The sequence below is a fragment of the Dipodomys spectabilis genome, unplaced genomic scaffold, assembly GCF_019054845.1.
Source record: "Dipodomys spectabilis isolate Male_0828 unplaced genomic scaffold, ASM1905484v1 ptg000231l, whole genome shotgun sequence".
Classification (NCBI taxonomy): domain Eukaryota; kingdom Metazoa; phylum Chordata; class Mammalia; order Rodentia; family Heteromyidae; genus Dipodomys; species Dipodomys spectabilis.
In genome coordinates, this window is record NW_024870908.1 from 8238375 (window position 1) to 8265394 (window position 27020).

The 27020-nt window shown below is 68.7% G+C and overlaps 1 protein-coding gene across 1 annotated transcript in view; it reads right to left on the bottom strand.

Annotated features, from left to right (window-relative positions):
- Positions 1–427: 427 nt before the first annotated feature.
- Cacna1h (calcium voltage-gated channel subunit alpha1 H) overlaps positions 428–27020 on the bottom strand; it is a 47320-nt gene continuing 20727 nt past the window's right edge. Inside the window, exons 2-32 of the mRNA XM_042698251.1 lie at positions 23380–23491; positions 23169–23302; positions 22939–23036; positions 20691–20850; positions 19945–20260; positions 19733–19825; positions 18655–19411; positions 14731–15167; positions 13617–13768; positions 13274–13459; positions 12650–12767; positions 12400–12555; positions 12191–12281; positions 11794–12002; positions 10747–11157; positions 10363–10463; positions 10149–10272; positions 9989–10057; positions 7001–7185; positions 6750–6876; positions 6540–6665; positions 6348–6437; positions 5931–6123; positions 4433–4584; positions 3939–4048; positions 3694–3827; positions 3409–3479; positions 2493–2571; positions 1855–1976; positions 817–1309; positions 428–471 (exon numbers count right to left, since the gene is read on the bottom strand). Coding sequence (XP_042554185.1) covers positions 428–471; positions 817–1309; positions 1855–1976; positions 2493–2571; positions 3409–3479; positions 3694–3827; positions 3939–4048; positions 4433–4584; positions 5931–6123; positions 6348–6437; positions 6540–6665; positions 6750–6876; positions 7001–7185; positions 9989–10057; positions 10149–10272; positions 10363–10463; positions 10747–11157; positions 11794–12002; positions 12191–12281; positions 12400–12555; positions 12650–12767; positions 13274–13459; positions 13617–13768; positions 14731–15167; positions 18655–19411; positions 19733–19825; positions 19945–20260; positions 20691–20850; positions 22939–23036; positions 23169–23302; positions 23380–23491 — 5650 coding nt within the window. The remainder of the gene's footprint in view (positions 472–816; positions 1310–1854; positions 1977–2492; positions 2572–3408; positions 3480–3693; positions 3828–3938; positions 4049–4432; positions 4585–5930; positions 6124–6347; positions 6438–6539; positions 6666–6749; positions 6877–7000; positions 7186–9988; positions 10058–10148; positions 10273–10362; positions 10464–10746; positions 11158–11793; positions 12003–12190; positions 12282–12399; positions 12556–12649; positions 12768–13273; positions 13460–13616; positions 13769–14730; positions 15168–18654; positions 19412–19732; positions 19826–19944; positions 20261–20690; positions 20851–22938; positions 23037–23168; positions 23303–23379; positions 23492–27020) is intronic.

The window sequence follows — 27020 nt, forward strand, 5'->3', positions numbered from 1 at the left end:
CTGGTGAGGCCCCCAGGCACTCCAAGAACAGCCAGCTGTCCACCCTTGAGCCCATAGCCAGGCTGGCTGGCAGGGATGGTGGGGGACCCTGCGCTGGGCAGCAGGTGGGGCCAGGCGGGGCGGTCTGTGCGCAGCAGAGATCCAGGCGCCCACACGCTGGCCACTGTGGGCCAGCGCCGCGGCCCGGCCCCAGTGCTGTCCCGAGCACCCAGCTCGTACCGAGGCTCACCAACGGCAGATGGAAGATTCTGAGCTCTGAGGACGCAGTGCTGCTCTCCCGGGGCTCGCTCTTGATCACCCGCCACACGCCCCCCCCCCCCCCCCAGCTCCCAGGCCCGCGGGAGGGGCTGCCCTTACCTGTCTGCAGAGCACACGGCCAAGGCTGGGGGACCGGGCCGCGCCCCGGGGGGAGCAGGCGCACAGGGGGTCACCGCTCCTGGCTGGGGAGGACGGGGTGGATGGGACCGGAAGGGAGGCGCGGGGCTCCAGGGCCGGCGAGTGTGTGGTAGCGGCCTGGCCTGGGATGGGGATGCGTGGGGCCGTGGGGCAGCCCGCCCTCCCTCCCTCCCGAGGCCCACCCTCCCTCCCTCCCACACCCACCCTCCCTCTCACACCCACCCTCCCTCCCTCCCACGGCCCACCCTCCCTCCCACACCCACCCTCTCCCCCACACCCATCTTCCCTCCCAGGACCCCCCTCCCTCCCTCCCTTCCACACCCTCCCTCCCTCCCTTCCACACCCTCCCTCCCTCCCTCCCTCCGGCTGCCCACCCTCACCCCCTTGCCCAGCCCGCACCTGAGGGCCTGCGGCCTGCATCGGCCTCCACCTCCACCTCCGGCAGCGGGTGCGCGTGGGGGGCTGTGGCGGGCACCACGGGCCGGAACATGTAGCTGTCGTTGGGCAGCGAGAGCATTCTGGACACCGACACCTTGCGCACGGCTGGACCCGAGGCGCCTGGCCCGGAGTCTGGGCCGTCCTGTGGCGGGAGGAGGAGGCTGTCCGCGTCGCCCACGGCACCCTCGGAACCCCCTGCAGCCGCTCCCGGCCTGACCTGCGCTGGCGGTGGGGGCGCGGGCAGGGGCCCCTGCGCCGTGGCCAGCTCCAGCTCGGCCTCGGCCTCCGCGTCGGCCTCCGCCGCCTCCCGGGCCTCCTTGTTGTTCTCCTCCAGGTGTTTCATGAGCACGGCCACCACCACGTTGACCAGCACGAACTGCGCCACCAGCACGAAGGTGACAAAGTAGACGGGAGACAGCGCCGGCAGGTAGCTGAGACAGTGCCTGTCCTCCCGGGAGCACTCCCGCAGCGTGTCCTGGGGGTGGGTGGCAGGGCTCAGGCTGCCCGCTGGGGCCTGCCGGGCCCCTCGGCCCCGCCCCGCCCCTCGGCCCCGCCCCCTCAACCCTGTCCACTGCCCCTCGGCCCCGCCCACCGCCCCTCAGCCCCGCCCACCGGCCCCGCCCACCGGCCCCCCTCGGCCCCGCCCCCTCAACCCTGCCCACCGCCCCTCAGCCCCGCCCTGCCCCTCGGCCCCGCCCCGCCCCTCCCCACCCCTCAGCCCCGCCCCATCCCCTCGGCCCCTCCCACCCCTCGGGCCGCCCCACCCACCCCTGGTCCCGCCCCGCCCCCTCAGCCCCGCCCACCGCCCTCGGCCCCGCCCACCACCCCTCAGCCCCCGCCCCACCCACCCCTCAGCCCCGCCCCACCCCTCGGCCCCGCCCCACCCACCCCTCAGCCCCGCCCACCCCTCGGCCCCGCCCCTCGGCCCCGCCCACCCCTCGGCCCCGCCCCTCGGCCCCGCCCCTGGCCCCGCCCACCCCTCCGGCCGCCCCACCCATCCCTGGTCCCCAGCCACCTCACCTTCATGATCCCGTTCCAGTTGTCCCCCGTGGACACGCGGAACAGCGTGAGGAAGGCCATGCCGAAGTTGGTGAAGGTGGCGTGCCTGCTCAGGCCCTCGCAGGGGTTGTCCTCGCTGCACTCTGCAGGGAGCCGGCGGCCGGTCAGCCCGACCGGGGCTGCCCGCGCTGGACGAGGCAGCCGGGCTGGGGTGCCGCGAGCCCCGGTCCTTATACGACCCCGACCCCCGAGCCCTCCAAAAGGCCCCCTCCCGGCACGACCCCCCTCCTGGCCGAGGTCTGGGGCCAAGCTGGGCATGTCTGCCACGTGCCATCTGCTGCGGCCACTGGGATGCCGCCGAGAGGGCACCTGTCTCACGAGGACCAGGGGGCTCTGTGCGGCGCGTGCTTAGGGAGCAGGCCGAGCCCCGGACCGTGCCCGGCCTGCCTACTGGGGTGTGGAGGGGCGTGCAGGGCCAGCCAGGTGGACATGGGTGCGTCTCTGCCCGGCCCCCGCCTGCTGTGAGGCACCAGCTTCCGGAGGCACAGGCTGCGGAGGACCCTGAGGCCCGGCCTGCCCGGCCTGCCCACGCCCTGCGGCAGTCTGTGGCCGGCGGACGACCCTGGAAGGCCCGGCACGTGTGCACTGCGGCCACTCACCCAGCCTCCCGAACAGCTCCACTCCCAGCGCAGCATAGATAAAAAACAGGAGCATAAAAAGAAGGCCAAGGTTCCCTACCTACACAGGAGAGAAGCAGAGCTAGGTCAGCAGGCGCTCGGGCCCCCTCGGAGACCCTGCCACCCCAGCCTAGGCACCGTGGGGCAGGGAAGGACACAGCCTGTCCCTTCAAGTCCTGTGACTCTGGAGGGAACACTGCAGATGAGGCAGACCCTGGGCAGGCCCTCAGTGGACAGAGGCCTTGCCCGGCGACTCAGCACTCACGGGCACCAAGCCCAGGTCTGCTCCAGGCCTCTGCCAGTCCCCAGGCCTGATCCTGGATGGACAAGCAGCACCCAGGACGTCACTCAACGGTCAGTGCATGAACTGGTGGCTGAGGGCCGGCGGGTGTGTGTGATGCCCTGGAGGTGGGGGTCACGGTCAGGGGATCAGAGAGCAGGAAGGGGCGGGGCTTGGGCAGGCGTGGGGGTGGTGGGGTGGACTGAGGTGGGGGACGGGTGGGGGGACACAGAGGGACTGGTCATGGGGTCAGGGTAGAAGGACAGAAAGCAGGGTGCCGGGCCCGAGTCCTGCTTTGGCCTCTTGGCTCCGGCCCGACCTCCTACTTTGCGTCCCAGGTGTGCAGCTGGGTCGGGGACGGTCTCTCTCCTGCCCAGAGGCTGGACTGAGGCTGCAAGTCCTGTCCACTCCGTCCACAACCTCCGCCCTTTGTCCTGCCCTCTGTGCCCGCTCCACGCGGCCGCCCGCTCCCGGGCGTGAGCTCCAGTGGCAGGCTGGCAGCAGGGCACGGCCGGGGCCGTGGGCGGTGGGGGAGGGGAGGGCGGAGCGGACCCGGCTGCGGCGCTGTCCTCTGCGGGCTTGGGTGCCCTGCTTCGGCAGTGCCGAATCACAACCTACCTGGGGAAGGGCTTGAACCACCGTGTCCAGCAGGGCCCGCATGCCCGTGGCCATCTTAAGCAGCTTCAGGACTAGAGCCGGGAGCTGGGCGTTAGTGTAGCCAGGCTGACCTTTCCCCCGTGCGGAGGCCCTGCCCCTGGTCCCGCCGCTCCCACCTGGACACCGGGGGACCTCCAGCCAGGGACGCCTCAGACACAGTCTCAGGACAGAACCCACCTACGGCCTCTCCCGGGCCGCCCTGAGACCCCCGCTTGCTCCCCCCGGCCCCTCGGGACGCTGGCCTACCACGGGCAATGCGCAGCACGCGCATGATGCGGATGATGGTGGGGTTGATGGGCAACGCGGCGTTCATCTCGATCTCCTCCAGCACGATGCCCATGATAGACAGCAGGACGATGGCCAGGTCCAGCTGGTTCCACCTGCCCAGCAGGGGTGTGGCTCAGCCGGCCGCCAGCCCAGGGCTCCGCCCAGGCCCCCCCGGCCGTCCTCCCCCGGCCCCCCCCGCTCCCCCCTCCCCCGAACCCACACACCTGTCCTTGAAGAACCGCCGGAAGCCGAAGGCCACCAGCTTCAGCGCGGCCTCGAAGACGAAGACGATGGTGAACACGTAGTTGCAGTACTTGAGCGCCTCGTCCAGGGACTGGCGGGGGGCAGGCTGGTTAGGCCGTGACCCCCTCCCGTCCCACGCACGCAAGGCCTCCCGCAGTGACAGGCCTGGGGAGGTCTGCCCCCGCTTCCCTGGGAGGGGCGGGAGAGGACAGTGCTGCCCACCGCACTCGGCCCGAATCCTGCCGTCAAGGGGCAGACGGGCAGGATGGAGATGGGGGCGTGCCGGGACCTCTGGGATGCAGCGGGTCCCTCCCTGTGGACAGCGGTGGCCAGTGCTCTGTGGGGCTGCAGGGCTTCCCAGCAGGGGCCCGGGCGGGGTCCCAGCCCCCCCGCCCGGGCCCCTGCCCCCCCCGCCCGCCCTCCCCTCTCCCTGCCCCCCCAGCCCGCCCTCCCCTCTCCCCGCCCCAGCGCCCACCTTGGGCTGGTTGTAGTGCTCCATGGACATGGAGATGACGTTGAGGCTGATGACGAAGGTGATGAACAGGTCCAGGTAGTGGCTGGTGCACAGCGCGTGGACGGAGCGGCGTGTGTGGCAGTAGTCGGCGTAGTAGGGCCGGCGCTGGGCCTCTGCGGGGAGGGGGCTGGTGAGCGTGGCAAGGGCTGCCTGCGCCTGCCGCCGGGGAGCCCCTGCACGCACGCACGCGGGGGCGGGGCACAGGCAGCCCGGCCCACCCGGTCCCGCGCAGCCCCCCGGGCAGCTCCAGGGCCCTGCCAGCCCCGGCCCCTGCGGCCAGGTTGGTCTCCTGGATGGTGGGGCCTTGGGTTTCAGGAAGGGTGTGGCGGCAGCCGCGGCCTCTCCATCCACCCGAGCCCTCACTTAGACCCCGCCTTCCTGGGCCTCAAGGCTGGACGGCCGGAGGGCTGGCTCTGCGTCTGCCCTGGGCCGTTATGAGGATTCAAACACTTTGCTGATGAGGCAGAGCGACCCTTCTTCTATCTCCCAGTCTGGGCCCTGCTGGCCCCCAGGTCGGCCCTTCCTTGTCCCCCGCGGGGCCACTGGAGCCCCCTGGGGGCCTCGGGCGTGGAGCCTTGCGGGCGCTGCCCGGCATGCGCATACGCCAGAGCCACAGCGCGCAGAGCGCATCCCACACCCGGGACCACCTCAGCCACAGAACCATGCACCCCGCCGGGAGGGTGGGAGCAGATGCCAGCCCCCCCATGCGCCCCCGTCCAGCATGCAGCCGCTGGGGAGCTCGGGCCAGCCAGGCCACCAGAGGTCACCACGGATGTGGGGCTGCCTCGGGCTGCAGGAGCGGGGGGGGGGCTCCCCTGAGCATGGCGGGGAGCGAGCACGCAGCCGGCACGGGGCGGGGGACAGGCATGAGCGGCAAGGGACCACGCGGCAAGCCACAGCCCTCCTCCTGCGCGCGGGGCCCACAGCCCTGGCACCCGCGCCCACCCTTCCCCGCGGTGGCAGCGGTGGCCGAGCATGCGATGCGGGATGGGGCAGGTACCTGGGTTGGGGAAAGTGCCTGGAAAGACAAGGAGATGTCTGAGCGGCCGCCCGGGCTCCCCAGGGCCTGTGTAGCAGCCCCCCTGCTCCCAAGCGGCAACCCCTGGTCCTGTGGGGCGGGGACCTGGCCCTCACACACGGGAGGGAGTCTGGGGTGGAGGTCCCATCTGGCTCCTGGGGCCCTTGGGGGAGCCCTGCCTCCAGCCTCCTGGACACCCTGGCTGCCTGCCGCCGTCCCCTCTGCCGAGACCTCTGCGGAAGGTGGCCGTGTGCAGAGCCATTCGGACTCGGCTGCAGGCCTGGGACATGGCCCCAGTGTCCACGGGGCCTGGCCCATGGGCCAGGGTGTCCATGTGGGACCCGCAGGCCAGGTGGCTGGGCCTACACGGCGTCCCTGAGCCATGGCTGGCCACCGCAGGGGAGCTGCGGTCCCTCCCGCCCCCCGCCCCCGCCTCCTTACTCCTGCGCCGCCGCGCCAGGCGCCGCAGACGCTTCTCCTCCCTCCGGCGCGCCTCCTCCGCCTCCTGGTGCTGCCGGCACTTGTGGAAGTTCTCCACCACCACCCCCACGAACATGTTGAGCACGAAGAAGCTGACGATGAGCAGGAAGGAGATGAAGTAGAGCAGCATCCAGGGGTTGTGGTTCTGTACGGGCTGGGCGACAAAGCGGTGGGTCCCCACCTGTCCGGGCACCGTGCCCACGGCGGGCCAGGTCCCGGGGAGGGCCAGGTCCCAGGGGTGACCTGGCTGGCCCGGGTCCCGGGGGTGATCCGGCTGGCCAGGCCCCAGACGCGCACCGGGTGGCCCAGGTCCCAGGGAGGGCCAGGTCCCAGGGCCCCAGACGCACTCCGGGTGGCGGCCACCCTCACCATGCGCACCTGCTGGTCGACGCCAACGGCGTCCAGCCCGTCGTACATGATGTTCACCCAGCCGTCCTTGGAGGACAGCACGAAAAGGGACATCAGCGCCTGCGGGCAGGGGTAGGGCAGGTCACCCACGCGGTGGGGGGCCGCGTGCGCGAGCCCTCAGGCCTCCAGATGCCCCCACGGGCCCCCCCCCCCCGCACCCACCTGGCCCAGGTTGTCGAAGTTGTACTTGCGCCGCACCCAGCGGTAGTGCGCAGCCCGGCACTCGGCCTTGGTGGAGATGTTTCTGGTGTCCGCACCCTCGCAGTAGTAGAACTTGCCCTTGAAGAGCTGGAAGGTGGGGCTATCACCTGGGGCCTGGCCCCGGACCACCCCACGTGCCTTCCCACCACTCCAGGCCAGTAGGCCACACACCTGCACGCCCAGAATGCCGAAGATGATGAAGAAGGCACAGCAGATGAGCACGATGTTGCCGATGGGCCTGAGCGACGAGATCAGCGTTTCCACCACCAGCTTGAGGCCCGGGGCCCGGCTGATGACCCTGGACCGGGCAGAGGGGGCAGGCCGCTGGGTGCACGCCGTGGACTGGCCGCCGGGCCGAGGGCGGGTGGCCTGAGAGCTGCCAGGTGGGCGGAGGGTCACCCGCCCGCTGCCCCTGCTCCCACCTCAGAGGGCGCAGGGTCCGAAGCAGACGCAGCACGCGCAGGATGCCCAGGATCTTCGCGCCACCGGCCGAGGCCATGGCCACGACGATGTCTACCAGGGACACCAGAACCAGCAGCCCGTCCAGCACATTCCAGCTGCTCTGCAGGTAGGCGTGATCACCCCACAGCAGGCCCTGGGCCACCACCTGCAGGGAGCGTGTGCAGGCGCGCTGGGGGCCCGTGCGGCTGTGTTGGGGAGCGTGTGTAGGTATGCTGGGGGTACTGGGGTCTGGGCGTACTGGAGCCCCCGAGGGGCTGTGTCTCGGGGAGCGTGTGCAGGCGTGCTGGGGGTCCTGGGGTCTGGGCATGTTGGGGACCCCGTGGGGCTGTGTCCTGGGGAGCGTGTGCAGGCGTGCTGGGTCCCCGTGGGGCTGTGTCGGGGAGCGTGTGCAGGCATGCTGGGGCCCCGTGGGGCTGTGTCGGGGAGCGTGTGCAGGCGTGCTGGGGTCCCGTGGGGCTGTGTCTCGGGGAGCGTGTGCAGGCTTGCTGGGTCCTTGTGGGGCTGTGTCTTGGGGAGCGTGTGCAGGCGTGCTGGGGCCCCGTGGGGCTGTGTCCTGGGGAGCGTGTGCAGGCGTGCTGGGTCCCCGTGGGGCTGTGTTGGGGAGCGTGTGCAGGCGTGCTGGGTCCCCATGGGGCTGTGTGTCGGGGAGCGTGTGCAGGCGTGCTGGGACCCTGTGGGGCTGTGTCTCGGGGAGCGTGTGCAGGTGTGCTGGGGCTCCCGTGGGGCTGTGTGTCGGGGAGCGTGTGCAGGCGTGCTGGGTCCCCGTGGGGCTGTGTCCTGGGGAGCGTGTGCAGGCGTGCTGGGGGCCCGTGGGGCTGTGTCTCGGGGAGCGTGTGCAGGCGTGCTGGGGCCCCGTGGGGCTGTGTCGGGGAGCGTGTGCAGGCGTGCTGGGGCCCCCGTGGGGCTGTCGGGGAGCGTGTGCAGGCGTGCTGGGGTCCTCGTGGGGCTGTGTCCTGGGGAGCGTGTGCAGGCGTGCAGGCGTGCTGGGGCCCCGTGGGGCTGTGTCCTGGGGAGCGTGTGCAGGCGTGCTGGGACCCCGTGGGGCTGTGTCTTGGGGAGCGTGTGCAGGCGTGCTGGGACCCCGTGGGGCTGTGTCTCGGGGAGCGTGTGCAGGCGTGCTGGGCCCCGTGCGGCTGTGTTGGGGAGCGTGTGCAGGCGTGCTGGGGCCCCGTGGGGCTGTGTCCTGGGGAGCGTGTTCAGGCATCCTGGGACCCCGTGGGGCTGTGTCTTGGGGAGCGTGTGCAGGCGTGCTGGGGCCCCGTGGGGCTGTGTCCTGGGGAGCGTGTGCAGGCGTGCTGGGGCCCCGTGGGGCTGTGTCCTGGGGAGCGTGTGTAGGCGTGCTGGGCCCCGTGGGGCTGTGTGTCGGAGAGCGTGTGCAGGCGTGCTGGGGCCCCGTGGGGCTGTGTCGGGGAGCGTGTGCAGGCGTGCTGGGGCCCCGTGGGGCTGTGTCTGGGAGCGTGTGCAGGCGTGCTGGGCCCCCGTGGGGCTGTGTCGGGGAGCGTGTGCAGGCGTGCTGGGGCCCCGTGGGGCTGTGTCGGGGAGTGTGTGCAGGCGTGCTGGGGCCCCGTGGGGCTGTGTCGGGGAGCGTGTGCAGGCGTGCTGGGGCCCCGTGGGGCTGTGTCCTGGGGAGCGTGTGCAGGCGTGCTGGGGCCTCGTGGGGCTGTGTGTCAGGGAGCGTGTGCAGGCGTGCTTGGCCCCCGTGGGGCTGTGTCCTGGGGAGCGTGTGCAGGCGTGCTGGGGGTACTGGGGTCTGGGCGTGCTGGGGCCCCGTGGGGCTGTGTCCTGGGGAGCGTGTGCAGGCGTGCTTGGCCCCCGTGGGGCTGTGTCCTGGGGAGCGTGTGCAGGCATGCTGGGGGTACTGGGGTCTGGGCGTGCTGGGGCCTCGTGGGGCTGTGTCCTGGGGAGCGTGTGCAGGTGTGCTGGGGGCCTCGTGGGGCTGTGTCCTGGGGAGCGTGTGCAGGCGTGCTGGGCCCCCGTGGGGCTATGTCAGGGAGCGTGTGTAGGCATGCTGGGGGTCCTGGGGTCTGGGTGTGCTGGGCCCCCGTGGGGCTGTGTCCCGGGGAGCGTGTGCAGGCGTGCTGGGGTCCCGTGGGGCTGTGTCCTGGGGAGCGTGTGCAGGCGTGCTGGGGGTACTGGGGTCTGGGCGTGCTGGGGCCTCGTGGGGCTGTGTCCTGGGGAGCGTGTGCAGGCGTGCTGGGGGCCTCGTGGGGCTGTGTCCCGGGGAGCGTGTGCAGGCGTGCTGGGGCCCCCGTGGGGCTGTGTCGGGGAGCGTGTGCAGGCGTGCTGGGCCCCCGTGGGGCTGTGTCCTGGGGAGCGTGTGCAGGCGTGCTGGGGCCCCGTGGGGCTGTGTCCTGGGGAGCGTGTGCAGGCGTGCTGGGGCCCCGTGGGGCTGTGTCCTGGGGAGCGTGTGCAGGCGTGCTGGGGCCCCGTGGGGCTATGTCCTGGGGAGCGTGTGCAGGCGTGCTGGGCCCCGTGGGGCTGTGTCCTGGGGAGCGTGTGCAGGCGTGCTGGGGCCCCGTGGGGCTGTGTGTCCTGGGGAGCGTGTGCAGGCGTGCTGGGGCCTCGTGGGGCTGTGTGTCGGGGAGCGTGTGCAGGTGTCCTGGGGCCCCGTGGGGCTGTGTCCTGGGGAGCGTGTGCAGGCGTGCTGGGGCCTCGTGGGCTGTGTCGGGGAGCGTGTGCAGGCATGCTGGGGGTCCTGGGGTCTGGGCATGCTGGGGCCTCGTGGGGCTGTGTCGGGGAGCGTGTGCAGGCGTGCTGGGGTCCCCGTGGGGCTGTGTCTCGGGGAACGTGTGCAGGCATGCTGGGGGTCCTGGGGTCTGGGCATGCTGGGGCCCCGTGGGGCTGTCTCGGGGAGCGTGTGCAGGCGTGCTGAGGACCCCGTGGGGCTGTGTCTCGGGGAGCGTGTGCAGGTGTGCTGGGGCCCCCATACATACGGGTCACGTATGTACCTTCACCATCATTTCTGTCACAAAGATGGCTGTGAAGATGTAGTTGGAGACGCTGAGGAAGGCCCGTTCCTGCAGGGAGGGAAGCCGTGTGGTGGGGAGGGCTGTCCGTCCGGCCTGGCGTCCCCCCGACCCCCGGGGCGGCCCCTGCCGCGGGGCTCACGGTGCTGCCGGGGTCGATGTCCGGCCTCTCCAGGGCGATGGTGATGCAGTTGAGGAAGATGAAGACGAGGACCACGTGGTCAAACATCTTGTGCGCGATGACCTTCTGGCAGGAGACGCGCAGCCTGGGGACGGCCGGGAAGTGGGGGGCATGCTGGGAGCGGCCCCAGGGCGTGCCCGCCCCTCCCGGTGGCGGGTGGGACCTGGCATCTCACCTGTTATGTGGGGAGAAGAGGTACAGGGCCCAGGTCTCGTGGCTACGGCACCACTGGGGGGTGTAGGGCTCCAGCACCTTGTGCAGGCGGAAGCAGCAGCTCTGGAGGAAGGGGAGGTGGCGTCAGCCGGTCCCGTCTCACACCGCGTGCCCTGCCCTCCTGCCACGTGCCGCCCTGCCGGCCAGCCTCGCCCCCCTGCTGGGGTCCACACCCTCCCAGAGAACGCTTCCCCTGCTCTCCTGCAGCACTCATCAGAACAGGGAGCTCAGGAGCAGCTCTGGGACTGGCTGAGGCCAGAGGCCTCCGGGGCCTGTCCGAGCTCTCCCTGCCTCCTGGGCCCCGGGGGGCCAGGCGTGGGTCCGCCTCCCGCTCCCCGCCACTCACGTCTTCCACGTCGTCATCGAACTCCGAGGCGTCCTCCTTGTGGCTGTCGATGCGCAGGAAGAACTCGCTGGGAAGGGCCACCGTCTGCCCGTTGCAGTCCTGGAATCTGGCGGGCAGGAGGGCGGCTGGCCGGGGGGGCCTCAGGTCCGGCGTGCTGCGGCGGTCCAGGGAGGCGGCCCGGCGCGGCGGGGAGCCGCGCGGGGAGCCTGGGCGGCCGGGCCCCGGCCTGCCGCCCTCCGCCTCGTCGTCGGTGCTGCCTTTGCCCTCTCCCGACAGCAGGGACTCGCGCTCCCCGCTCTGGCTGCGGCGCTTGAGGCTGGGCGCACGGCCCAGGCTGTTCCAGCTCGAGCGCCGGCTGCTCCAGGCGCTGCCGGGGCCCCAGGGGGTGCAGGGGGAGCTGCGGTGGCTGGCCTGCGGGGGGAGAGTGAGCGGGCTGGCACCGGCCCGCGCCCCCCGCGGCTTCCGGGCCCAAGGAGCCTTGATCGGGGCCCATGGCCGTCGCTGCGCTGGCGTGGGGGTCACCCCCCTGGCCGGGAGGGGACACTGCCTGCCGCGTGAGCTGGCCCACGCCTGGCGCGGCGGGAGGCTCACCCAGCCAGCGCCTGGCGGCGATGATTTCAGCCCGTGGACTGGCAGGGAGCGGTAAGCTGCCGTCTCAGGACACAAAGTGGGCCGGACCCAGGGGTGGCGGCTGCGCACTGCCTCGCTCCTTGGGTCGTCTCCGCCCACCTCCCCAAGGTGCCGGCACTGGTGGGAACGCCGGCCCGGGACGCGCTGTCTCTCAGGGGTGTGTGGCCTTCCCCGAGCGCCCTGGTGTCCCTGCCCAGGCCTCCGCCCACCCACACTGGGCCTTAGGCTTCCGGGAGCCGGGGCGGCCGCGCCACGGCCGAGCCCTGCCTGTGGTTTGTTTGTCTGGAGACCCTGGAGGCTCTGACGGGCTGGTCGGGTGGAAAAGCTGACCAAGAGCGGCGGCTAAGGCCTCCAGCTCCAGGCCCCAGCGCTGATCTATGTCACGGTGGGCATCTTAGGCCCAGGGACGGTGCCTACCAGAGACTTCTGGTCCCCGAGCTGAGGGTCCATGGAGCTGCTGCTGCCACGCCGTGAGTCCACAAGGCCGTGGGCCGCGTCCAGGTGTGGGGAGCTCTTAGGAGTGGGCATGGGCGTGGCGGCCGTGTGCATGATGAGGGGTGGGGGCAGGCTGCCCCGGCCTTCCAGGTGCCCATTGGGGGTCACTGCCAGCGAGTATGTCTTCATCTCTGGTGGTAGTTGAGTCCTTGAGCCTTCAAGGCTCCAGGAGCGGGGAGAGGGTCCTCCTGCAAGCCCCCCCACCCATCACCCACTCTGGGAGTGAAAGGGGGTCCTCCTGCAAGCTCCTCCCATCCATCATCCAGGGAGTGGGTGGGCCCTCCTGCAAGCCCCGCCCACCCATCGCCCACACACAGACCTGTGGCCCGCAGGTCTCTGAACTTGTCCAAGTCTTCCTCAAAGTGAGCAGATGTCTTGTCTTCATCGGTGTCGGATCTGGTGGCGTCCCCCTGCACCCAGGTGGCAGAGGCAGCGTGAGGCTCCAGTGTGGGACCCTCTGCCTCAGGAGCGGGCGGAGCAGGGGTGGGTGCGTGGAGGGGCCCAGCCCTGCAGCTCCCCGCCCCTCACCTCTGCCTGGAACCCCTCCACCAGGATGGCCACCAGCAGGTTGAAGAGCACATAGTTGCCGAAGGTCATGAGCGCCACGAAGTAGAGGGCGGCCCAGGACGAGGTGGAGGCCATGCCGTTGTAGAGCACCACGTTCCAATCCTCCTGCGTCAGGATCTGTGGGCCCGGCCCATGAGGACGCCCTGGTCACCCCCGGCCCCACAGCCGCCCCCCCCCAGCTCCTTGGGTGGCCATCCTGTGTGCCTCCTACCTGGAACACAGTGACGATGGCCCACAGCAAAGAGTCAAAGTTCTTCCTGTCGGGGACGGTGTCTCCCGTGTCTGTCTTCAGGCTGAATTTGCAGCCAAAGAGGTGCATGCCCAGGATGCTGCAGGGGGCGGGCACTGAGCAGGGGGGGCCCTCCCCGGCTGGAGTGCCTCCCCTCCGCCCCACCCCCGCGCTCTGTAAGCACTGACGGGCCCCAGGGCTGCAGGGGCTCTCCTGCTGAGGGGTGGCACAACTGGAGGCCACCTGGCTCCGGGCAGCCGTCCGTGCTGGGATGCCCTTCTCGGTCTGCCCATCCTCCTACCACCCTCGCCGGGCCCAGCTAGAGCACAGGGTGTGCTCGGGAGCTCCGCTGGGACCCAGGCCCTGTCCTCAGTCTATGTCTGTCTGTCTGTCTGAGGGGCTCTCCGTCTCCACCCTGCCTCTGTGAACCCACCAGAGCCCATCCATCAGTGCCCCCGGTGCATGGGGACGCTCATGAGAGCCACAGCAGGCGACCTCCGGGGACCATGCAGGGCTGCGGCGGGCCTCTGCTCCCTTCCCCGCCTCCCGGCCGCCCCAGGCCGAGGGCTGCACCCCGCCCCATCCCGCCGCGCCCGCAGAGCGCACCTGAAGATGAAGATGAAGAGCATGAGCAGCATGCAGAAGGTGGCCACGTTGTCCATGGTCTTCATGAGCACCACAAGCTGGCGCCGCAGCGCAGGCAGGAAGCGCACCAGCTTCAGCACCCGCAGGAGCCGGAAAGTGCGCAGCACCGACAGCCCGCCGTCCGCCTGCCCCACGATCTCCCACACGCTGCGGGCCAGAGTTCCTGCCGTGAGCTGGGGGGGACCGGGCCTGGCCCTGGGGCCAGCGTCACCAGCCCAGAACCAGAGTGGCCTCTAGTCAGCCTAGCATGCAGGAATCAGGTGAGGTCTCCACCCAAGCCCAGCTTCCCAGGCCCTGGGCGCACCTGATGACCACGATGATGCCGTCGAAGATGTTGTAGGGGTTCCGGATGTAACCCAGCGGGCCGCACGCCAGCAGCTTCAGCAGCATCTCCAGGGCAAACATGCTGGTGAAGACGATGTTGCTGATCTCCAGGGCATTGGTGAGCTCATCAGGCTGTGGGTAAGGAGGGGTGATCAGGGCCTTGCTCCTAGCTCCAGCCCCTCGGAGGATGGCTCTGCGGCTGCGGCCACGGGACGAAGCCAGGGGTCCACATGCTGCCCGTGTGCGCCTATCCACACGCAGGTGGCTGGCCTTGCCTGCGCTGTTCACCCAGCTCGTGGGGGAGGGGGGGCAGCCCTGCCCTGGGCCTGCCTGGGGCTGATGGTAGATTCCCCCAAAACAGAAGATGAAAGGCAACAAGCGACTGGAAAAGCCTGGAGAGCAGAGAGATCCATTCCCTCACTCAGAGCAGATTTAGAGGCCATGGCTGCGCTGCTGTCCCGGAGCAGGTGTGCTTCGCATTGGACCTGGCCGGTCTCCCCCCATGCCCTGTGTGCTCACCGCCCCAGCCCGAGGGGCCCTAGTGGGCACCGAGAGAGGTCTGGGCCTGAGTCCCTGGACCGAGGCAGCTGGGTGAATGCTCTTGGGTCTCTGGTCCCTGGGCTTTGTGTGTGTGTGTGTGGGGGGAGGTGGGTCTGGCCGTCTCACAGCCTCACCCAGAGCAGAAGCCCCACGGGCTGTGTGCGCTACTCCAAAGAGAACCAGCTCAAGGAATTGTGAGTATTTGTTGAACAATGATAAAAAAAAAAAAAAAAAACCCACACAGGGGCTGGGAAGGTGGCTCAGTGGTAGAGTGCTTGCTTAGCACGCATGAAGCCCTGGGTTCGGCTCCTTAGTATCCCATACATAGAAAATGCTGTGGCTCAAGTGGTAGATTGCTAGCCTTGAGCAAAAGCAGTTCGGGCCCCGAGTTCAAGCCCCAGGACTGACTGGCAAAAACAAAAACAGCCACACAGACAGCCCCTGCTGATCCAGCCCCTACACACAATCTGCCCTGCCTGCCCTCCTGTGGGTCCCTGGCCCTCTGTGCCCGGGAGGGCTGGGTGAGGCGGACACGGTGCCCCCGCCCCGCCCACCTGCTCGTGGTACTCGACGCCCATGCTCAGCGTGTTAATGAGGATGGCCACCATGATGCCGCGGTTGAAGTACTTGCTGTCCACGATGCGGCCCAGCTTGCCGCTGAAGGAGGCCCACGCGCGGCCCAGGCTCCCGGGCCGGCCCGAGCTTGCCTGCCGCTGAGGCAGCCGTGGGGGGCTGCCTGGGGCGGCTGTGTCTGCCGGGGGCCGCATGGGGTCCCGGTGGTCGCCGTGCCTCAGGTCCCGGGTGAACTCGTAGACACCGTGGGTGTCGGAGTCCCCGCTCTCCGAGCCGCTCAGCTCCAGCTCCGGGTCCTCCAGGGCACGGGCACAGTAGGGGCAGCTCTTCAGCTGGCAGGTCAGCGTGCCCGCCTGGGGGCTGGGCAGGGGGCAGGGCACGCTCAGGCCGGACAGGTGGCTGGGGGCCTGGCCCAGGCCTGTGGAAGGAGACGGGGTGGGGGGGGGGTCAGCTCCAGGGAAGGAAAACGTGACACCGCACGGGAGACCCCGCGGCGATGCTGGGGGACCAACCCCGCTCCGGGCCACGACGGGAGTGCGGGGGGACCAACCCCGCTCCGGGCCACGACGGGAGTGCGAGGGGACCAACTCCGCTCCGGGCCACGACGGGAGTGCAGGGGACCAACCCCGCTCCGGGCCACGACGGGAGTGCGGGGGGACCAACCCCGCTCCGGGCCACGACGGGAGTGCGGGGGGACCAACCCCGCTCCGGGCCACGACGGGAGTGCGGGGGGCGGCGGATGTCCATGTCCCAAACGGCCCGGTCTCCAGGTCCTGCGGCACTCACACCTGCACATGCTTCTGCTCACCGAGGCACACGCACCACACACTCACATACCCGGGCAAGTCTCCGTGCACTCTCCTGTGAACCCCCCCCCGTGCACGCGGGCACGCTCCCCGGTGCAGAGGTGTGTAACACTCACCTGTGCACACCCAGCACGTTCCTACGCCTGGCACACTTACCTCAGCACACACACACCCAGCACACACACACGCACACACACACCCAGCACACACACACGCACACACACACCTGGCTTACACACACGCCCACACACGCCCACACAGCACACACACACACACACACTTTCCCCACGCCAGGACTCCTGTCACCCTGGGCGTGGACCACAGGAAGGCACTGTAAGGTCGGCTCCTGGATGGCCAGCAGACTCCACCCTCCTGGCAGCAAAGTCTCCACCCATTACCTGCGTTACCTAGGCAACAGGCACACCTGGAAGAGGTCACATCTGCATCCGCTGAGGTCACATCTGAATTTGATGTGGCCACACCTTTCCCCGCCCATACCCTAGATAAGGCCCAGCCCAGGCCCAGACTCTCTCTCTTTCTCTCTCTGTTCATTTCTAGCTCTTGCTCTTGCTCTTCTTTTCTAGCTCTCTCTGCTCTCTCTCTGCTCTAGCTCTTTCCTCTCTTTCCCAGCCACGTGGAGTGCCAACCTTGCCTGGTCCCAGCAGGTCCACTGAATAAACCTACCCCTTACCTGAATACCACGTGAGTGCTACTGTTCTTACCCCTCTCTCTGCTCTTTTCTAGCTCTTTCCTCTCTTTCCCAGCTCTCATTGCCAGGCCTTTCTCAGCCGCGTGGAGTGCCAACCTTGCCTGGTCCCAGCAGGTCTACTGAATAAACCTACCCCTTACCTGAATACCACGTGCGTGCTGGTGCTGTTCTTACTTGCCTACCTCTTTTTAAAAACCTAACATAAATGGTGCCGTGACTCGGATAAAGGCTTAAAGTCAGGAAAGCTGGGATTTCTCTGTTTTTTCCCTCTTTTTTCTTTTTTTGGTCTTCCCTTTTTGCTCTGAGGAATACCCACAGTTCTGACAGCCTTTTGCGAACCAGTCTGTCTGCGGCGGAATCAGCGCATCGATACCATTGCTGCCTTCACATCCACGTCCACACCACTTCTCTACTCTGGCCCTGGTAATGGAGGCCCAACCAGCTGATATGCTTTGTTAGCAAAGATGTCTAAACGTTGTCGAAATTTTAGGTTTTAAGTTTTGCCTTTTTTGTTTTGTGTTGTGTATTCTACTACTGACTACGTGGTTCTAAAATACTGGGTATATCTGTGCTAAAATTCTCATCACATCTAATGAGTTTCATCATTTCAGAATATTTGTTGGCAATTCTTGATAAGAACCAGGTAAGCTCTACTTATTCTACTTGATCTCCTTGTTGCTTTAATTGGAAATAATAAAGGGCTTTTGTGGCAAAGATTTCGGTTCAAAGCCAGCCCAGGCTGAAAAATCCCTAAGACTCCATCTCCCAACTAACCTGCAAAGAGCCAGGCTGGAAGCATGGCTCAAGACTCTTATCTCTAACCAGCCAAATACTGGAAGTGCTATTGTAACTCAATGTGGTAGAGCACTAGCCTTGAGCAGAAGTGCTCAGGGACAGTGCCCAGGCCTTGAGTTCAAACCTCCTTGAATACTAGTGGTACTGTAACTCAAAGTGGTTCAGTGCTAGCCTTGAGCAGAAGTGCTCAGGGACAGTACCCAGGCCTTGAGTTCAAATCTTGAATACCAACTGGGACAAGCCATCCCAGCAACGAGCACCTAGACTCAGCCAGTCTGGGGAACAAGGGAACATGGAGAGGAGTAAGAGGAGATGATGTCACATCAGCTACTTTGTGCCTGCCCTTTCAAAATTAACCTGAGCCGGGAGGTCAGTGGAAGTAAGAAGCCTACCCATCCAATGTCTATACCTGTGTACCTATTAACTGAACAGGAATTTATATTCTTGCCTTTGTCACCTGACTTCTCTACCTAGTCGCCAGATGTCAGAAGTAGCTAGGGACATTTCTACCAACATTTTCAGCCCCAAGTCCTTCCTCTTGTCATTTATTTGCTGCTTAGTATTTTTTTTTCCAGCCCCTCAATGCTCATGAGACTTCTCCAGACTTCACCTAAGGACTCACACCACCAAGGGACAGCTGCTGCTCACTGCCTTCTCAGGGAGGAGACCAAATTCCAGCCTTTTACCCCTATTGTCGACGCCCCTTGTCAGCAGGAAGTAGCCAGAGAGAATCCTCGCCCTATTTCATGATTATTAAAAGGCTGGAATGTAAGGTCCACTCCTGGATGGCCAGCAGACTCCACCCTCCTCGCAGCAAAGTCTCCACCCAGTACCTGCGTTACCTAGGCAACTGGGACACCTGGAAGAGGTCACATCTGCATCCGCTGAGGTCACATCTGAATTTGATGTGGCCACACCTTTCCCCGCCCATACCCTACATAAGGCCTAGCCCAGGCCCAGACGCTCTCTCTTTCTCTCTCTGTTCGTTTCTAGCTCTTGCTCTTCTTTTCTAGCTCTCTCTGCTCTCTCTCTGCTCTAGCTCTTTCCTCTCTCTTTCCCAGCCGCGTGGAGTGCCAACCTTGCCTGGTCCCAGCAGGTCTACTGAATAAACCTACCCCTTACCTGAATACCACGTGAGTGCTACTGTTCTTACCCCTCTCTCTGCTCTTTTCTAGCTCTTTCCTCTCTTTCCCAGCTCTCTCTCATTGCCAGGCCTTTCTCAGCCACGTGGAGTGCCAACCTTGCCTGGTCCCAGCAGGTCTACTGAATAAACCTACCCCTTACCTGAATACCACGTGTGTGCTGGTGCTGTTCTTACTCGGCTACCTCTTTTTAAAAACCTAACAGGCACAGAGCTTCTGCACCCAGGAGAACGGAGCGGTAGCCGAGGTGTGCAGACGTGGGCTCACTACCCCGCTGGGCGTCCCCACCCCAAACCAAGAGGACCCATGGTTCCTAAAAACCACCCCGTGTGCCTCATCCCGCCGCTCCTCACAGCCAGAGCTGGGTGCCCAGGTGCCTGGGCTGGCCCGCCCGATCCCTGCGCAGGGCCCCTCCCCAATTAACACCCTCCAGGGGCGTGGCCCGGGCCTCACCGTGTTCCCCGACCACGTGCTGGATCTTCTCGTAGGGGCTCAGGGGGCTGCGTCCCGCAGCCTGCTCCCCCCTGGGGCCGGCGCCCATGCTGTCTTTGCCGCCACCGCCGATGGTCCCTGATGGCAGGATGGTGGGGTAGTTCATGGCGCCCAGTCCTGAGGCCAGCCTGAGGCCGGCGGCCGCCGTGGCTGCGGCTTGTGCCGCCCGTGCCCTCTCCTGGGGCCCCTCCACGTGGCAGTCGGCGTGGTAGATGCTGTGCACGGACTCAGAGTCGGGCGGCCCGTGGCCGGGGGACGGGGGGGAGGGCGGTGCACCCGCCGGGACCAGCCTGTTGTCTCCGGTGCCGGGCTCCGGGCTGGGCCGGCGTGGGTCGCCGTGGCTGAAGTGGTAGTGGTGGTGGTGGTGGTGGTGGTGGTGGTAGACCAGGTGGTGGACCGAGGCGGTGCGCCTGCGGGCGCGCGGGGGCCGCGGGCCGGGGCCCGGGCCGCTGCCGGGGTCCGGCTTCTCGTGGCCGCGGCTCCGCCAGCGCGCGTAGAGGCGCAAGCTGCGGCGCTTCACCTTGCGGAAGACGTGGCCCACGTACTTGAGCAGCTCCTCGTAGCAGCTGCCCGGCTCCGAGAAGCTGGCCAGCGTGCTGTCGTTGGACAGGTAGCGGGCGCGCTGCTCCCGCATCAGCTGGTTCTCCCGCTGCTTCGTCTCCGAGAACTGCGTGGCGATTACCACCAGGCACAGGTTGATCATGAAGAAGGAGCCCACCTGCAGGGCGACCACGGGTGACCCCGGGCCTGGGAGCGGCCGTGACGGAGAGGCCACGTCCGCGGAGCGCCCCCCTCCCACGGAGCCACCCACGTGTCCATCCCTCCTCGGGTCTGTCCCCACACGGCCATCCGCCACAGCTACGCGGTCCTTCCGCGGAGGCCGCGCAGCCCACGGCCGGTTTTCTCCTTAGCCGTCCTCCCTGAACGGGGTCATGGTGCGGGGCTGTGCCAGGGGCCACGCACTCCAGGGCTGGGCCGAGGGTCAGGCACGCTGTGGGCTGGGCCGGGGGACGCCGCCCCCCTTCCCCCCCCCACTCACGATGATGAGCAGGATGAAGTAGATGAAGTTGTAGAAGGAGTGGGCGTCCATGACGTAGTACATGATGTCCACCCAGCCCTCCAGCGTGATCACCTGGGGAGGGAAGCGGCCGGGCGCCGTGGCGGGGTGAGCGGCCCACGCCCTCCCGCGCAGGCCTGTCTCGGGATCCCCGCTTCACACGCCCGGCGCCCACCGCCCCCCGCGGTGCCCACCTGGAATATGGCGATCCAGGCGTAGCCGATGTTGTCGAAGTTGATGGCGCCGTTGTGGGGGTTGACGTCCCCCGAGCGGCACACGTTGTAGTACTGGTTCCAGTTGATGCAGGCGTTGCGGGCGGCGGCCCCGGCCTCGGCCTGCGGCTGCCCGTACGCCTCCCAGCCCAGCGTGCACTGCACGCGCAGCTCGCGGCGGCCAGGGATGTGCGAGCACTTCTGCATCCCGTTGTCCCGGCGTGAGGAGCAGATGAACGGGTTCTCCTCCCCCTCCTCCGTCTGGTAATACGGCCGCAGGAACGTCAGGTTGTTGTTCCTGGATGGGGGGGGAAGCGGGGTCACGGTCGGGGGGCGGGGTCACGGTCGGGGGGCGTGGGGCCTGCGCCCCTGTGGCGGAGCTCCACCTTCCGCCCCCCACACCCCCCCCCCCGCGGCCCAGGGAGCCGCTGGACCTTCCAGCCTTCTTCCCATGGCCAGGAGCGGCTGCAGCCCTCCTCCTCCTCCTCCTTCCCCCCAGTCCTCCTCCCAAGTGGGGCCTGTTCTGATCCAGCCCCACTGCCTTACCCCCACCCCAGGAAAGTGTCAGACTCTGAGAGCAGAAAGCAGAGCTGAAGCCTGGGCCTGTGGGCAGCCAGTCCGAGTGGGGGCGTGGGCAGCGCTGGCTCACAGCACGTGCCCCGCCCTCGCCTTGGGTGGCCCCGGGGGGCCGGCTGGCCAGGCGGGGGGTCGCGGGGGAGGGGGCGCACCTGACAAAGGCGCTGTCCAGGAAGCAGCGGTTGCGCAGGAGGCCGGCCCAGAGCTGCACGCCCACGATGCCAAAGATGAAGAAGACGAAGAAGCAGAGCAGCAGAACGTTGCCCAGCATGGGCAGTGTGTCCAGCAGCAGGGTGACCAGGATCCGCATGCCTGCAGGGGCAAGCTGGGCTGCGTGCTGGGCACAGCCTGAACCAAGGCCCGCACCCGCCCACCCGGCGCGCCGCTGCGTGCAGGCCACGCAGGCCCCAGCCACGCGCCGTGGACACACACAGGCCCCAGCCACGCGCCCCGGACACACGCAGGCCCCAGCCACGTACCACGGACACACGCAGGCCCCAGCCACGAACCACGGACACATGCAGGCCCCAGCCACGAACCACGGACACACGCAGGCCCCAGCCACGCGCCCCGGACACACGCAGGCCCCAGCCACAAACCACGGACACACGCAGGCCCCAGCCACGCGCCATGGACACACGCAGGCCCCAGCCACGCGCCCCAGCCACGCGCCCCGGACACACGCAGGCCCCAGCCACGCGCCCCAGACACACGCAGGCCCCAGCCACGCGCCCCGGACACACGCAGGCCCCAGCCACGCACCACAGACACACGCAGGCCCCAGCCACGCACCCCGGACACACACAGGCCCCAGCCACAAACCACGGACACACGCAGGCCCCAGCCACGCACCACAGACACACGCAGGCCCCAGCCATGAACCACGGACACACATACACACGCAGGCCCCAGCCACGCACCACGGACACACGCAGGCCCCAGCCACGAACCACGGACACACGCAGGCCCCAGCCACGCACCACGGACACACGCAGGCCCCAGCCACAAACCACAGACACACGCAGGCCCCAGCCACGCGCCCCGGACACACGCAGGCCCCAGCCATGAACCACGGACACACGCAGGCCCCAGCCACGCGCCGTGGACACACACAGGCCCCAGCCACGCGCCGTGGACACACGCAGGCCCCAGCCACGCGCCCCGGACACACGCAGGCCCCAGCCACATAGCGCAGCCTGTGCTTCTGGAGGGGGAAGAACCCCACACTCTGGGATCCAGCAGCCTGGGGGTGCTAAGTCACTGCTCCTTGGAGTCACAGGCTGTGTGGATGTGAACCATCTAGGAAAGGGGTCCCCACAGGCCCAGATGTCCCTTGCTGGGTCCTGGGCCTGCCCCTCCCAGACCCCTGGCCAGGTGCGGCCCCCTCCCCAGGACCCGGGCGGGGTCGGTCGAGGCCGCGGGCAGAGCCCGAGCCTCTGCACGCGGCAGGCCGCCGATGGAGAAAGCCACCGGAGGACACCACAGCCCGCACAGTCACAAGGCCAACGGGGTGCACAGCCCCGGGCAGACGAGGCGGCAGCCCGAGGGCCGCCCACCAGCGTGCTTCTCTGGCAGCTGACACCTGCAGACCACCCACCCAGCATCCAACAGGTGGCCCAGACGCGGAAGCCCACGGCGCTGCCAGGAAGACAGTGCAGCAGTGGGCCCGGGGTCCAGACACCCCCATGCCCCTCCCCTCACCCCTCGCCCCACACCTTGCCCGGGGCCTGGCGAGTATTTCACTGTGACAGCACTGAGCTCAGAGGCGGTCAGTGATTTGCCCCTGGAGACCAGCCTCCGCGAGGCAGCTCCAGGGCTGGGCTAGGGTGCCCCCGCCACCCCCCGTGGATGTAACCACCGCACGGGCAGAGCAGCCCTTGGTGCCAAGGCCTCAGGACCAGGGTACCGAGAGGGAACGGTGGTGCACGTGCCCAGGCACACTGCACACGCGTGTGCACACACACCACTCTCTGGGAACTGTGCTCATGCCCCCAAACTAAGCAGCTCCATTTGGCTGATGAACACATAAGGAAAACCCAGCCCCCCCCCCCCCCCCCCGCTGTGCTCAGGAGACCACAGTGTCCAGAGCGGCCGTCCAAACCGCCGACCACCGCCTGCAAGCCGTCCGCACACAGGGCGGGCAGACGCAGGGCCCCTCCTGGCCCACTCGCGGCTGTGGCCCTGAAGGGCTGTTGGTGGTCCCGGCCCTGTGCTGCCCGGGCCTGGCTCCTCCCGCCCCCGGGCTGGGGCTCCGGCCCAGGGCTTCCTCCCCGCCCCACCGGGAGGGCCTGCCAGCCTCCACACAGAGGGAGAGGCTGGTGTGTTTGGAGCAGTGCTGTCCCCTGGCGCGGCCCTGGCTCTGAGCAGCGGGGACGAGGCCGGGGGCCGCCAGGTACTTACTGGGCACACGGTTGATGGCACGCAGGGGCCGCAGCACGCGCACCGTGCGGATGGCCGAGAGGCTCACGTTGTGTCCGTCCAGCGAGTACTCCATCATGCTGGGGAGGGGGCGGAGGCGGAGGGGTGTCCCACACAGGGGAGCCTCGCCCACGGGGCCCCCGAGGATGGCTCACAGTCCTCCTGCCCCCCCCACGCCCATCCCGGCGCCACCCCGCTGGCTCCGGGCCTACCCCGCCATGACAATGAAGAAGTCCAGCCTGTTCCAAGCGTCACCCAGGTAGCACTTCTGCCCAAACAGCCCCAGGGCCACCATCTTGATGACCATTTCCACCGCGAAGAAGGCAAAGATGAAGTCATCGAAGGCCTGGCAGAGAAGGCGGTCAGGACTGGGGGTCTGGGCCCTCCCCCCCCCCCCCGCCGCCCCGCCCCGCCCCCGCCCACCTCCAGGATGTGACAGCGCTCCGAGCGGCATTCCACGTCCTCACAGGGCCGGAACATGCCGAGGGTCACACAGTTGAGCATGATCACCAGCATGCTGACGTGCTCGAACCACGTGCGGGGGACGGGTTAAGGACCACTCGGAGAGGACACCCACCCCGCGGGGCGCACCTTACCCACCCCGGTGCGGCTCCACCCTATGTCCCCAGGATGCCCAGGCTGCGGGGACTACCTTGGAGCAAGAATGCATGTCCTGAGAGGGGCCACAAGGTGGCAGCAGGGGCCTGTGTTGGCCCAGAGTCCAAGCGTCTCTGGGAAGGGGCCAGCCACCCGGGCCGCCTGGGCCCCGAGCCAGAGCACCTGAGGCTGGGGGCAGCTCAGGGCTGCCCAGCACCCCGGGCTGCCCCCCCCATGCCCTGCCTGTAGAGGGACGTCGGCCTCTGGAAGTCAGCTGTGGGCAGAACTGGCCCTGCCGGTGGCCCGATCTCCATGCTGTGGCGGGGACCGCAGCACCCCCCTCACACGCAACCTTGAACAGCTCCCCCCCACCCCCCCTACGGCCCAGGGCAGCCGGGTGCCACCAGCACAGAGCTCCCACTCGCCACATGGGTGTGCCCAGAGCAGGAGGGCCCTGGGGCCGGCGGGCCACACGGCCTGCCTGCGGCCACACTCCCGCCCCCGGGGATGTGAGCGGCCAGGGGCAGGTGGGCCCTGGGAGGCCGGCGCCTCCTTCGAGGAGCTCCCTTTGCTTTGCCATTGGGCCCGGCATGGAGCGGAGGACAGGGCCGGGCCGGACCGTGCTCCTCCTCTCGGGGGCCCCCCATCCTAGCCCCTCCTTTCCCAGCCAGATCCCCGGCCCACGGTGGCGCCAAGCTCCGTGGCTCTGAGCCTCCGCTGTAATTACTGTTCCCACCCAGCGCGTCCTAATTACGCATAATGGGCCCGGCAGTAAGGCGAGACTCTGCTGTAATGGGACTGTGGAAAACAGAAATCAGCCTCCCGCGAGGGCAGTGCTGCGGGCCGGGCCGGGCGGGCCGGGAGGTTGCGCTCTCTGTAATCAGCAGGCTGCCCCAGCACAGGGCAGGAGGGGCACCCGCCGGGAGGCTCTCTCCTCCCCAGGACGGGGCCACCGCTGCTAGTGCCCAAGCCCACAACATGCTCCTAGGACAAAGCTGGGGCCCTTTCCAGGGGGCTGGGCTCGATGCACCCCAAATAAACACCCCAACGTGCCCCACACGAGGCAGGAGGAGGCCGCTCAGGAGGGAGGCGCAGGCAGCCTCCGCTGTCCATGGTGCTGAAGTGGCCTGTCCTGGCCAAGCGGGCAGGGCTGGGAGGAAGGGGAGGGCTGGGGGGAAGGGGCTCGGCTGCCCCCACCCCCAGCGTGGAACCGCCTTCCCAGAGGCCGCGCTCCCGCCCACCCGCCCTTTCCCACGCAGGGGGTGTGGGGGAAGAGCGGGACACTGCTCTCCTAGGAAAGGGGGTAGTGGCCGGTTCCCGTCCTCAGCCCAGGTGAGGTGTGCACCCGTGCAGGGCGGGTGGCCCGGTCACCCCTGCACTGAGGCCCAGCACTCACCCACCACCCCGCTACGGCCCTAAGGGCTCCCTGGTATCTGAGCCCGCTGGGCTCCGCAGGCCTTGCCGTCCTCAGGATCCGTGACCCGGGATGGCCCTGACTACTGTCCCCGTCCTATTGCCACGCAGCCCGGCCTGGCCCCAGGCTGACGTGCTCCGGGGCCACAGGCCGAGACCCGTCTGGTGGCTCACACCCAGGCTGGACAGCTGGGGGTCAATCTGCCGCTTGACCTCTCTAGACTCAGTTTCTCCTCAGTGAAACGGAAGTAGCCAACATTTTCCCTCAGATGCTGTCCCTCCCACACAGTGACACATCCTCCAGACACAGGCTCCGCCCTGGGCCTCGTATGTGGGGGTGGAGGGAACAGGACGGGTGTGGGGGGTGGGCGAGGAGGACCATGGGCGGCGGCAGCTGACACCCCCACCCGGGGGACCCTCAGGGGCCCAGGGTCAGGGGTCTCCAGCCACCGCCCTGCCCTCCATGGTCAGGACAGCCCCACCCGACGGACCCGCGCTGGGCACGGCCATGCAGCGGGAGGATTAGAAGGATGAGCTACCCCAATCCCACCTGCAGCTCTGCTGCAATCTGCTTAGACGGCTAAGCTCCATTAGACCAAATCCACAACAGCTGGACTTGTAGGAGCAGAGGGGGCCTGGGATGAGGGGACCGGAGCCTCACGGAGACCCCAGCCCACCCCGCAGCACCAGGGGACTCACTCCCAGTCCGTGTGTCGGGAAGCATCACCTCCCGCCACGTCCTCCAGCTCACCACGTCCTCCGGCCCTCCTCCCACCCCTCCTCCCTCACCACGCGCGGCCCGCCCCTCCTCCCACCCCTCCTCCCTCACCACGCGCACGTTCCGCCCCTCCTCCCACCCCTCCTCCCTCACCACGCGCACATTCCGCCCCTCCTCCCACCCCTCCTCCCTCACCACGCGCGGGGCCCGCCCCTCCTCCCACCCCTCCTCCCTCACCACGCGCGGCCCGCCCCTCCTCCCACCCCTCCTCCCTCACCACGCGCGGGGCCCGCCCCTCCTCCCACCCCTCCTCCCTCACCACGCGGGGCCCGCCCCTCCTCCCACCCCTCCTCCCTCACCACGCGGGGCCCGCCCCTCCTCCCACCCCTCCTCCCTCACCACGCGGGGCCCGCCCCTCCTCCCACCCCTCCTCCCTCACCACGCGCACGGCCCGCCCCTCCTCCCTCACCACGCGGGGCCCGCCCCTCCTCCCACCCCTCCTCCCACACCACGCGGGGCTCGCTCCTCCTCCCGCCCCTCCTCCCACCCCTCCTCCCTCACCACGCGCACGGCCCGCCCCTCCTCCCACCCCTCCTCCCACACCACGCGGGGCCCGCCCCTCCTCCCACCCCTCCTCCCTCACAACGTGGGACCCACCCCTCCTCCCACCCCTCCTCCCTCACCACGCGCACGGCCCGCCCCTCCTCCCACCCCTCCTCCCACACCACGCGGGGCCCGCCCCTCCTCCCACCCCTCCTCCCTCACCACGCGGGGCCCGCCCCTCCTCCCACCCCTCCTCCCTCACCACGCGCACGGCCCGCCCCTCCTCCCACCCCTCCTCCCACACCACGCGGGGCCCGCCCCTCCTCCCACACCACACGGGGCCCGCCCCTCCTCCCACCCCTCCTCCCTCACCACGCGGGGCCTGCCCCTCCTCCCACCCCTCCTCCCTCACCACGCGCACGGCCCACCCCTCCTCCCTCACCACGCGGGGCCCGCCCCTCCTCCCACCCCTCCTCCCTCACCACGCGGGGCCTGCCCCTCCTCCCACCCCTCCTCCCTCACCACGCGCACGGCCCACCCCTCCTCCCTCACCACGCACGCGGCCCGCCCCTCCTCCCACCCCTCCTCCCCCACCACGCGGGGCCCGCTCCTCCTCCCGCCCCTCCTCCCACCCCTCCTCCCACCCCTCCTCCCACACCACGCGGGGCCCGCCCCTCCTCCCACCCCTCCTCCCTCACCACGCGGGGCCCGCCCCTCCTCCCACCCCTCCTCCCTCACCACGCGCGGCCCGCCCCTCCTCCCACCCCTCCTCCCTCACCACGCGGGGCCCGCC